The 12,288-nt window shown below is 38.6% G+C and overlaps 1 protein-coding gene across 1 annotated transcript; it reads right to left on the bottom strand.

The window, feature by feature from the left end:
* Nucleotides 1-6,251: 6,251 nt before the first annotated feature.
* Nucleotides 6,252-9,916, bottom strand: LOC111855203 (thymosin beta-a-like). The gene is made up of 3 exons (XM_023833999.2): nt 9,814-9,916; nt 7,766-7,879; nt 6,252-6,690 (listed from the first exon to the last, which is right to left on the bottom strand). The coding sequence occupies exons 2-3, from the start codon at nt 7,863-7,865 to the stop codon at nt 6,644-6,646; spliced, it is 147 nt and encodes a 48-aa protein (XP_023689767.1). The 5' UTR covers nt 7,866-7,879; nt 9,814-9,916; the 3' UTR covers nt 6,252-6,643.
* Between the last annotated feature and the right edge of the window lie 2,372 nt (nt 9,917-12,288).

The following is a 12,288-nucleotide window of genomic DNA, read 5'->3' as shown; positions in this document are numbered from 1 at the left end:
TTTGCAAACTAATACATTTACATTTGAACACTTTGGCCAAAGTGACGTATAAGCAAGGAATGCTTGTGGTCAGAGAGCAGGGTTGGAGTTAAGGGTGTTATTCAAGAACCCATCAGAGATATGAGATTCTGCTGCTCCCGGGATTTAAACCCACATCCTTCTGGACCCAGGCGCAGATCCTAAACCCACTGTGCTACACACTGTCCCATAATGCTTGTGACTAATATTCCCAGAGAATAGAGGAACTTTATTGATCCCAGTGGGGAAATTGGGTAGATTTCACATACTCTTTTTCACATAGACTTTGTCTGTATGACAGACATTGACACGCACGTGAGAGCAAAGCCTGGGATCAGAGCACAAGGTGGGTCATTGTCCAGCGCTGGGGCTACAGACACTGCCAACAGTATGGCACCCTTTCACTTATTAAAAAGAATCACAATCTGCTGTGAAATAAGTTTAATTAAATAGGGGAGTCAGAAATCATAGCGTGGGTGGGCGGTCAGGAAGTAAGGTGGGCCAGTCCCATAGCCATTCACTTGGTGACAAAATCACACTACAGACTCAACTGCATCTATTTTATTGGTTTTTAATGACCTATGGCATTAGTAAGACCAAATGAACAAAGAGAAAAAAATATCTATTTGCTTTTCAACAGCACTTTTCCTCCGATTGATCTAACCACTGGCACATATACCTGTCAGACACAATCATTTTATCACACTGTATCGCTCGGTGTAAACTCTGAATGGGTGGGTCTGAGATCCATCTGTATGGGCCTGAGACCCAACTGGGTGGGTCTGAGATCCATCTGTATGGGCCTGAGATCTATCTGTATGGGCCTGAGACCCAACTGGGTGGGTCTGAGATCCAACTGGGTGGGTCTGAGATCCATCTGTATGGGCCTGAGATCTATCTGTATGGGCCTGAGACCCAACTGGGTGGGTCTGAGATCCATCTGTATGGGCCTGAGACCCAACTGGGTGGGTCTGAGATCCATCTGTATGGGCCCAGGACCACCCGGACCCACCCATTCCTCTGCAGTGAAACTGACAAAGGTAACTGGCATTCCCCATCCTTTACTCTATAGGCCTGTTCACAGTAGGGATGGTTGTGTCTGTACGTGACTCGTAATGAGTCGGCTGTTCTTGAATAAGTAAAGTGAAGAGTTGCACGCTTACTCCAATCTCAACGCCTTTAATCATATGTACTTTGAAAGTATTAAAGTACAGAGAGAAAACAAAAATCTGGAAACCGGATCCACAGGTGGTGGTCCCTTTATGGAAACCAGTTTAAGTTTCTAAGAAGAGGGGCAGGGCCGCTATCCGTCATGGGTGGGATGGTCAGGAGACTATCCTGCTCACCACGGTGCGTTTCACCTCAGAGAAAACAGGTTACTGAAAAGGTTTCAAAACTTGTAGCTGGAGAATTTCTGCTAGTCCTTTCAGTCGTAACAAAGTAGGAAAAATTAGTTGACCTTTAATTGCTCAATGTTCACTTCCTCCATGAAGTAATTATATGGCCAGTGGGTATTTTGTGTCTTGTGAGGAGAGTTGCAGAATTGGAAAAAAAACACACAAATAAATAAATACATGTCCCCTGTAGAGAGCATTTGCATTAAAAACAAAAACAAAAAAAGTTTCACCTGTTTTTAATGTACAGTTGCAACATATTTGATTGTTTTTCCAGAGTGGAGAAAAGCAAACATGAAATATCACGTGCAACCTTCTCATTGACCCACTACTGTTAGCATCTTATCTTATCGGTCTGTAAAGGCATAATATTGATTTAGTAATACTCAAGTAATTCTTTTAAGACTTTACCTCAGTGTTAAGAGTTCCTACACATTGTACCTCGTTACAGAGAAGTACTTGAAGATTTATTAAATTATAAGGTACCACGTTACAATAAGGCTCCCTTTGCCATTTGTAAATGGTAGTAACTCATCAATAAAAAGTTATAACTGTGTTTAAAATGATCTATTAACTTACAAAGTGTTACAACCTAATTAATAACCAGATTATAAACCATTCATAGACTGGTAGCCTTATTGTAAAGTGGCACCCATTATAATAGGAATTCATATTTGAGTAATAATAATTTCCCGCCTAAAAGACTGTGCTTTATCTAAGGTCCTACAACTCCCATAATTCACAGTAGCATTATAAAATGCACTTTGTTGCGCCAATGCCGCCTTTTAGAAACCGCTCACTGACCCCAGCTACTCGGGTGACAAGGTGAGGAGACAGTTCTAAGGATAAGCCAATACTCTGATCATACATTTTACTTATTTGTGCATCTCAAGAAGAGACTGTTCAGTGCTGGCATGGTGAAAACTGAACTCTAGTGCACATAGTGGGTATATGATAATAAGAGAGCCATTATAAATAACTGGAAAAGCTGAGTAATAATAATAAAAAATAATAATACATTTTATTTTCAGCGCCTTTCAAAACACCCAAGGTCACTTAACACAACAAATCACAAATACATAAATAAAAAACATAATAAAATTTTAAATACACAAAATTACCCATAAAATGCACAAAAATATAAAATAAAGATTAAACTGCATTTGCCAGCTTAAACAAGTGAGTTTTAAAATATGATTTAAACATGCTAATGGAATCAATCTTGTGAATGTCCAATGGAAGCGAGTTCCACATATAGGCTGCAGAATAACTAAAAGCTCTACCACCCATTGTAGTCAGACGAGTATGTGGAACTGTAAGATGGAGAGGTGAGGAGGATCTGAGGGAACGAGATGGTCGATTGATTTGAATAAGATCCGAGCATCATCATGGAAACAGGGTAACTTGAAATCCATAATACAGAACAAACAGGAGATTGCTACAAGCAATTTTTTCATTGTTCAATAAAATCACATACCACTGTTAGCATCTCTATTAGGAATGTTTGTATAAGGCTTAAGCTCTAGTCACAAGAACTTCAGTGACTCGTTAGGCCTAAAGGTAAGTTTGGTCATTACAGTTCCAGGCCATGTCAAACAACTTAGAGTGGTGGGCCTGTGTTTTGCATACATACTGTACTGTAGGTACCTCCAAGAGGCTTTATGGAGAACAGAAAATAAAAAGAACTGATTAGTCGAAAGCAGGGGAAGGACAGAAACAGATATGTAAACACTTATTTCCACTGTCTGAAATATTAAGAAATGAAAGTTAAGGGGAATTGTTGAAGTCAAGGCAAGACCTGGAAGATCAAGAAAAACCTCTGGAAGAGCGGATTAGAGACTTTTCAGAAAAACAGAGGAAACCCCCATGACCTGCTGGAAGGTTTACCCAACACAGGAGCACATTCACCTTTATTTTATTTTATTTATTTATTTTTAGTTAGCAGATCGTTTTATTCAAACATAGTGCTAGGGAGTCAACTAGGCATAAGTGCAGCTAGGTTGTGTTTCCAATGAATGTCCAGGTACAAGTTTGGAGCAATAACTACACAGCATATTCCAACCAAGCAAAAACCTAATAAAACTACTCAATGACCAGACGTGCAACATAAGAAGATTCAGTGACATAGAGATATCAGGAGTAGTAGTGCATTGGTGCACTGTGCAGCATTGCTTGCACAAACATGGTATGCATAGATCAATCATCAGAAAGAAAATTTACTTGTGATCTCATCCCCAAATCCAATTGCCACATTTGAATAAGCTAGAGGCTTTTTTGGAACCAAGTGCTGTCTAATGAAGCATAGACTGAACTCTTTGGCTATAATCACCAAAGGCATGTTTAGAGAAAAGATGGAGAAAAAAGCACTTGCCGACTGTTAATCATAGGGGTGGATGTATTGTGCTGTGGGGTTGGGTGGCAACCAGTGGCACAGGAAATAATGCAGGAGCAGAGGGCAGAATGGATTCTGCAGAGTATCACCAAATTCTGGGATCTAATTTCTGTGAAGTTGAATACAGGCTGGACAAAATAATGATCCAAAACATGCCAGCAAGGTGTTGGAATGGCCTCCAAAATGACCAGACTTACATATTGTGGAACATTTGTGTGCAGATCTCAAATGTGTAGTAAAGGCACCTTGATCAGTGGGAACGACATGAAGACTTACAGGCAGGAGGTTCAATACCTGGCTGCATGCTGTGCTGACAACAACTTGGCCTTCAGCAGAAGGAAGACTAAGTTGTGGACTTCAGGAGACACACCTCCAGCGGGACTGAGGTGGAGCGTCACCTGCACATTTCATCTCTCTCTCTCTCGCTCTTTCTCTCTCTCTCTCTCTCTCTCTCTCTCTCTCTCTATATATATATATATATATATATATATATACACATGAACCATTGGTGTGTCTACTTCCTTAAAAATGCATGTATGATGTGCATTTTCTATTGAATTAAGACACGTATAATTGTTCATCTGTTTCTAGCACTTTTTGTGCTATTTTGCACTTTTGATTAGATGCCAAACTGCATTTTATTACATGAGTATGTGTACTTTGTGCAATGACAATTATGTTGAATGTAAACTAATCTAAAATGCAAGACAACCTAGGAAGATAAGGAAGGAAGAGGGAGACAGAAGACTCTCAGTTGGGCACGAGAAGCATTTTAGTCTTACAAAGTAATGACTGAAAGGTTGCCTAAACTTTTGCATGTGCCACATTTAATGTTTGCATTTTTGACTCTGTTAAAATAATCAAATAAATGACAACTATACAATAATAATAATAATAGTTAAATATTGGAATGTTAACTTTTTTCAGTGCAGATGTTGTGTTTACGATGTTTTCCTTATGAAATCAACAAGATGTGCAGTTTGGCCAAGGGTGTTTAAACTTTTGCAACAAACTACATGGTGCAGCACATATAGGCCCCGCCAAGAACTATTAGTAGATCACGACAGTATTTGCTACCTGAACATACCTTAACAACGACAATGGCTTGGATTGTATATTGACAAAATACTAAGCAGTTCACTCCACGCTGCACAAGAGGTGCTCATTGCTTCTTTGCTTGGTAGAATGAACCACTGAAAATGAATGATTGGTAGAAGCTATTTCTGTTCAGTGGTACCTGTAGTTTATGTTTAGCTTCTAGCTTTAGTCTATGTGGACAGTCCTGAAGGATTAGCATTGCACATATAAAACGAATCTTACTTAGTACAGAGCGATACTGCTGCAAACTATGAGATATCCATGCTATAGCTCCACCTACCTTTTTCCTTTTATTCCCTAAATTGCCTTCTTTTGTCTGGCAGAGCTTTGACAGGCATAGCTCTGTAATCCCCACACTGGTTTTAAAACAGGTCCGCTCACTGCAAAAGTCATGTTTTCAGTTATGTACGATTAATGCAACTAAAAAACCTGGACAGTGTGCTTACCCTGTTTGGAGTGAAGGAGATGGGATACACACACAGTGTGAGCCGCACATTGTAGATACTAGTTATGTATTACTATAAAATAAACTCTTGCATTGTATTTAAATACGGTGGCGTTGTAGCTTGCTAGCATGTTATTGGTTTTATTTCTGCCGATGCTGTGTGCGTATGCATGCTGACTGTTCCCTTGGTTTGTGTGTGTGGCCTGTAAATTGGCATCTTACCTGGCATTTACTTTGCCCATCGGTGTGGGTTAGCCTAGTAAGATACGTGTCAGACTCACCACAACCCCTCACTGGAAAAGCTATTAAGGTCAATTGACGAGTAACGTTTATGTGTAAACCATAGAATATATATGAACTTGTCTATATAAAAATGCACTCTATATTAGTCTATATCTAATGTTTAGAAAGTTATGAACTTGTAGTTTGAATTTGAACAAATGAATTATAATTTCTTTTGTGTAGCTGCAATTTTTAGTAACTTTTTAGAAATGTTCTTCTAAGTATTTATTCAATCGGCAAAATAAAGTCTATGTAAAAATGAAAGACAAAGCTATGTATCTGTCCTTGTCTAGTTTTCTACACGTGATCTTTTTGCAGACTTGATTTGTAAACACAAAAATGGAAATTTTATTTTTCTTAACATTACTTCAATAGGTATTTTCTTGCATGATTACAGTTGATCATCATTTATGAAAGTATTCAAAAGTGTCACTTTGATATTAAGGTGATGATTAGGTGTAATTATTTTGCCCATCGTACTTCAAGACCTAGATTAATAAGTACACGGTATGCAAAACTAAATCAATGATATAAAAAATATTGTAATGGCTGCCATTTTAGATGTCCTGCAAAGGAGAAGTTGATTGTTAATATCTGATTAAGCAAAGGCTACTCTGACAGATGTAAAACATGTATCACTTTATTTAAAAACAAAAATATGTTTCAACATGTTAAGTCATAAATTCATAAATTTCATCAGGTCTGCAAAGTGTTACAAGGGTGTGAACATTTGATTAATGCAGGGCCCTTTTATGACCGTCAATTTACTCTGCAATGCATTATGAAGCAACATATAAAATTTACACAGCTGCAGTTTCGCATGGCTTAAGTGATGCAACAGTGCCTGTTGCTCCTCTTGCCCCCCCCCCCCCAACCCCACCCTTGGACTTTGTCCTGGCATCTCAGAGCCCTTAAGGTGAACAAACTTGGGTGGAGCAATAAAAACAGGCACGGTGTCCTGGCAACCGGGATACAACAACTGGAGGGGGGGAGCAAGGGAGGGGCGACAGCTATTCAGTTGCTTGGAGGAATACGACACTCCTTCTTTTCTTGCTCAATATCTGGAAAAAAAAGATGCAAAAATACAGTTATATATCAGTTTTCAGTGCCCCAGCACTCAACACAAATACTGTGCCAGTAATACACTATTACAAGTCATAATTGTCTTTATTTGTCATGTAAAGTAACAATGCCTAATGCTGAGACCCAGCGCTGGAGTTTGGATTTGGGAAGAACTACCCCAGGTCCTGCACTCTAAGGCCCCTGCTGATCTCCACTGAGCTTTTTTTTTTTTTTTAGTAAAAGATCAAATGTCTACTCCAAACCAACTATATACCAATTTGGTTAAAATATTATAATCTATAATAATATATGTTAAATTTGGCCGACTGATCCAATCCCCCACCACAGTGAATTTTACTGACTAAACTCTCACCCCCAAATTAACCGCTGCCCCCCTGCACGTTTTTAACTGCTTCTTGTTTCTCTTTTGGCTCTAAAAAATAGCTCAAATGGCCCACTTAGGGGTCCCCCTACCCATGTCAGCCCAGGGCCCCCAGAGAGGTTAGTCTGCCACAGCAGAGGTCTCAAGACCCCTCACTGGAAGGTATAATGTGATGGTAATGGTGCCCAACCACAGAAGCTAAGATGAGAAGACCTCAAAGAACATTGATATAGTAGATGAGTCCCTGTCAGCACATGATCATGGACTTCCATTGACTTCTCCATTGATGCTTCTTCCATAACCTGATTGCTCAATAGCAGTCAATAACCAAGGTGTTCCCCTTCACCCTATGTGAGTCAGAATAATAAGCCACCAGATCTTTATGGTTGCCTCTACCAAATAATCGAGCAGAGTTTGTGTTTTCTGCAGAAGATCATTTGAATGTTACCGCAAATTTTTTTTTTTATTAAACAGTAGTTTGGAGGATTTGATCAGTCACAGTAGAATGAGCTATTACTAGTCTATGGATGGATGAAGATTTTTTTTCGCCTCAAAATGGAATATTAGTGTTTTTGGAAAGTGAGAGATGTGCGTCCAGGAGCAGCATGGAGTGAGCAGCATGGAGTGAGCAGCATGAAGTGAGCAGCATGAAGTGAGCAGCATGAAGTGAGCAGCATGGATGTAAGACCCACCTTCCTTGGTTGGCAGTTTATTCTTTTCTGCCGTGTTGGTCTTCTTTAGACATCTCTTGTCAAAGGTCTGTACCTCCTTACTGACAGGGTTGTCACTCATTTTGGTGGATTTTTCTAAATTAGATAGATAGATTGATAGATAGATAGATAGATAGATAGATAGATAGATAGATAGATAGATAGATAGATAGATAGATAGGTTACATGAAAGAAGACACGCCTCAAAAAATGTAAACACTTTTCTAGTCTAGTGAAACATACTGCAGTTGTCTTTTGCAGACAGTTTCTGAAATCAGTAGAGTCACAAATACTAAAGCCAAACAAAGGAAATGGAGACAGTTTTAAAACCAAACTGCATAATAGTCCTGGTTGATTCTGCACACTGATCTTGGCCTCAAACTAAAACTGCAAAGTCCAGGCATGGAGAGCATTATCCGAAGTGGGAATATCTGTAATCACCATGAACGAGCTGTTTCATGCATCATACATCAATATGTTAATTTTGATAATATGTTAAAAAACGGGGGATTTCCATTGACTCAATTGAGTTAAACGTTGGTAGGCATTCAACTGTATTTAATATTTTGGATTCAATCCACACCTTTGCAAGACTACACCTGTGCACACACATTCAAGGTCAGTATTTTTCCAGGTACACAAGAAGGTAACCAGGCATGCAAAACACAGTTTATAACATAAGTATTAACACAGTCTTTTTCAGCAGGATGTTATCTGAGAAGTCCTATACTTTCATCAGTTAATATTGCTTCAGAGGCAGATGAGTACCAGAATCCTAAAACCTATAAACAATACAGTACTGTATTAATATAGTACTGCACACAGCAACTTGCTAAGCACTATTTTATCAATATACTGTAAGTTCATCCAGTCTCCAAAATCGCACCATATAGCTTCCAGTTGTTAAATTAGTCTTTAAGTGAAGCATCACAGTACCCTTTAATTAAAAAAATTAAAGCTTTGGTCAAATCAGGGGTGTAGGTTTAGTATCCAAATCAGCCTCGAACCCCCGGCCACCTAAACACGAACGTTTCTCCCACAATATATATTAGTAGGGACTTGGCCCCTACCGTCCATACCGAAATACGACCTTGGGTCTCACCTAGAATGAACCCGTGATAAGGTAAGATTCCACTTATCAACAGCTCATTACTCACACGGTACACGAAAAAATATATTAAATTTAATTTGGCAAAGTAAGCAATATTGCATTGCATATCTGGAGATTGCGCAAGCGGCATTACACAGAACGCTATAACGACATAATTTTGTCGTTGCAAACCCGTGCCTACAACAATAACATTCAGTCACGCTAACCATGTTGCGAATAACCGCGCTCCTACATCCTCCCTCGGGAAGACAGTGTTACATTCTTCCTGCTCTCTAAAAAATACCACATTTACAATGGAGTTTTCACCACTCGTACGGGGGCGTTCAAACGGGAATTATCGGCAAATGTATTAAAAATGCGATATTAAAAATGGACAAGAGGCGAATAAATAATAATAATAATAATTCCGTTAGTTCCTGTAGTCATGTCAAGCATATGTCGCTAACAAAAACAGATCGCGTTTAATATGTATACAGAAATACCAAATCAAACACTGCTTATAGTTATATAAAATAAAATATATTGGTATATTTAATGGGTATTGCGTGTAAGCCCTTTTAAGAAATAATACGCTATATATTCTAACAACGTACATGCGTAGATAAATATCTTTAGGCATAACGAATAAAAAAGTAAAACGTTTTGAGACAGCAATACAGTTAACATCCATATTAGGCCTAGTCAATATGTTAAAGCAAATAACGTAATCTAATTCTACACCTATCCCTTCTATCTTGCAAAGTGTAATGTTGTTATATAATAATGCATAATGAAGCGTAAATATAAGACCCATCCTTTCATAATCACTATAGTTTAGCTGCTAGGCGCGAAGTATAATATTATACAATAAATAAAATAAATATGATCCATATAAATATTGACTTCATATTTGTTATTAAATCCAGACAACAATTATTACCTGAGATTTTGTGCCCGTAAAGCCAGCGATATAGTCACTCCAGGGACGGATCAAGTCTGTTTAAATAGGGCAGCGCCGCCCAGCACTAAACAAGGCACCATCCCGCTTTCGGTCATTGGTGTTTCGTCAGCCAATCCGATACAACACCGAATAAAGCCATGGCCAATCAAACCAGGCAGCGCACCTTCGTTTTCTTAGCAATAAAATCGGGCACATAATGATACATCTACTATTTCACATAGTTGTCGTGATCGTATAGGTTGTATCTTGTAAGCGTAGAAATTATTTTGTCATCAGAAATAGATTAAAAAATACGCCAAAATAGAACATTCAAGCACATCATTTAAAACGTCCACTTTAGTAAACACATATGTTTCAGTGAAAACCGTAACTGCAGAACACGTAAAACAAATTGCAGAACAGATGTAAATGCTCTGTTTGGACGTACATGTAGTGATTTGATCACTCCTGTGAAAATGGAACTCATCATTTTTCTTTGAAGATCATGCAAGCCATCATGGTGCCTATAGCTAATTAGTAATACTGTTACCTCACATCTCCACAGGGTTGCCAGCTTTGGTATATTTGCTCCAACCATAAATGCTTTGGTCTAAGCAGGGGTGTAGGTTTGGTTTCCACCTTGGTAGGGACCAAATCAGTCCCTAAACCCTGGGTCTCCTGAACATACTCGCCACTCCCACACTAATTGTAGGGGCAAATTGTGTCTAACTGAGTGAACATTGTTCAAAGTTTTCCAAAAAGAGTGATTTTCAATTCAGGACAAGACTGCACACACATGCATACACATGTACATGCATTTAACAGTTTTATTACATTGTAAATAGTACGTAGGACTTGCAAACTACCCCAACACTTTTGATGTAGCTAATTTTAGGTTTATAAAGGAATAATATATGTAGATTTGCAGTGAGATTTCTAGCTTGAGTGTGAGAGCCTGAATGCGTCACGACAGATGCGTGAGATTTGGCTACCCTGCCTCCATGTCTGAGTGCGTGGGATTTACACGTGGTCCTCGTTTTCACCAGGTACTCAGTGTTGGAGTGGCTATAATTAGAAGAATCAAGAGAATTCCTGGTGGGCCGCCCCGTCGAGGGCTGCAGACACAATACACAATAACACAATAACTTTATGTTAATGCTATAGCTTACTCACTGGTTCAAAAATGATGTGGTTCCCCCTGTGACCTTGCACTGGGTATGTAGCTGAAATATGTCTTTGGTTGCATAAATAGCAGATAAGATCCAAAAAATCAAAAGGAGTCTTAATGATATTGAGACGTAACTGAGCTGTCATAGGAAACAACATACAGAGGAACAGTTAGTGGTCAACAGTAGATATCAGGAACCCGCTGCACAATAGCATTCTTTAAATCTGGCTACTGCAGATTGTTAGGTTTATTTGTTACAAATGACAGAGAATGAATATATGAAAAGTTAATTATCCTATAAATTGACTAGTTCACTAGTCTACGTTTTAATATCAGACTAGTTATTTTTTAATATCAGAATAGTATACAGTGCCACCTCTGCCAGTCACTGATGCAGTAATACATTTTCATTTGCCAGCAAATGGAAATTATGTATGGTATCGCATCGTCCATTATACAGTTGCAGCATTTCACAACTGCTGAGACATATTTCTTGGAACTATTCCCACTTTTCCCAAAGCTCGAGAAAACAAAACAAAAGCTTCTCACTTCACGAAACCTCTAACTGGTCTGGCAAAATTAATCAATGGACTCAGAACCAGTTATCTTTACTAAAAACCAAACACTGCTTTCAGATAACACACGAACCCAGACATAATATAAACAGTACTGAGCACTCATTACACAGTGCAGCAAAAAACTGAAAACAGTCAAAACTGTTCCTGGCATGACAAAAATGTGGATATGCCGAGTTACTGAGCAATATTTTAAATCAACTGTTCCAATGACTCATTGGCTACTACATGGCAAATACATTTGTGAACAATTTTGAGTTGTATTTTTGCCGCATGTGCTTTCCATTTTGCATCGCAATGCATTACGACTGCCAACATAATGAGCAATATGTTCTGTGAATGACGTGTTTAGAGGTTTGCAAAAAGAGTGAATGCGACTGGCAAATTGTGTCTAATCGAGTGAACATTGTTCATTTCCCAAAAGACTGATTGTTTTGACAGTTTTGTTCGGAGGGATAGGTTTCAGTGTTGGCAAATCAGATAAAAACTGTAATATACTGCCATCTGCTGACGAGCTGTCTAACAGCAGTTGATACCAGGCTTTGTACACAGAAAAGTACAGTTATGCATTATCACGTAATACAAGTTTGAAAACAAGATTAGTGGTTTTAAATCATTGGCACAAATTTAAAGGAGAAAGAATCTCCTTAACAGCATGTAGGACAGCAAGGTACTCCTCAATACCTGCATTCAGATCACATACAATCAGTTTTAAACCAGACAAGACTACTA

The sequence above is a fragment of the Paramormyrops kingsleyae genome, chromosome 18 (assembly GCF_048594095.1).
Source record: "Paramormyrops kingsleyae isolate MSU_618 chromosome 18, PKINGS_0.4, whole genome shotgun sequence".
Classification (NCBI taxonomy): Eukaryota; Metazoa; Chordata; class Actinopteri; order Osteoglossiformes; family Mormyridae; genus Paramormyrops; species Paramormyrops kingsleyae.
Note: the sequence above shows the minus strand (reverse complement) of the source record. Positions and strands in the feature narration are given on the sequence as shown.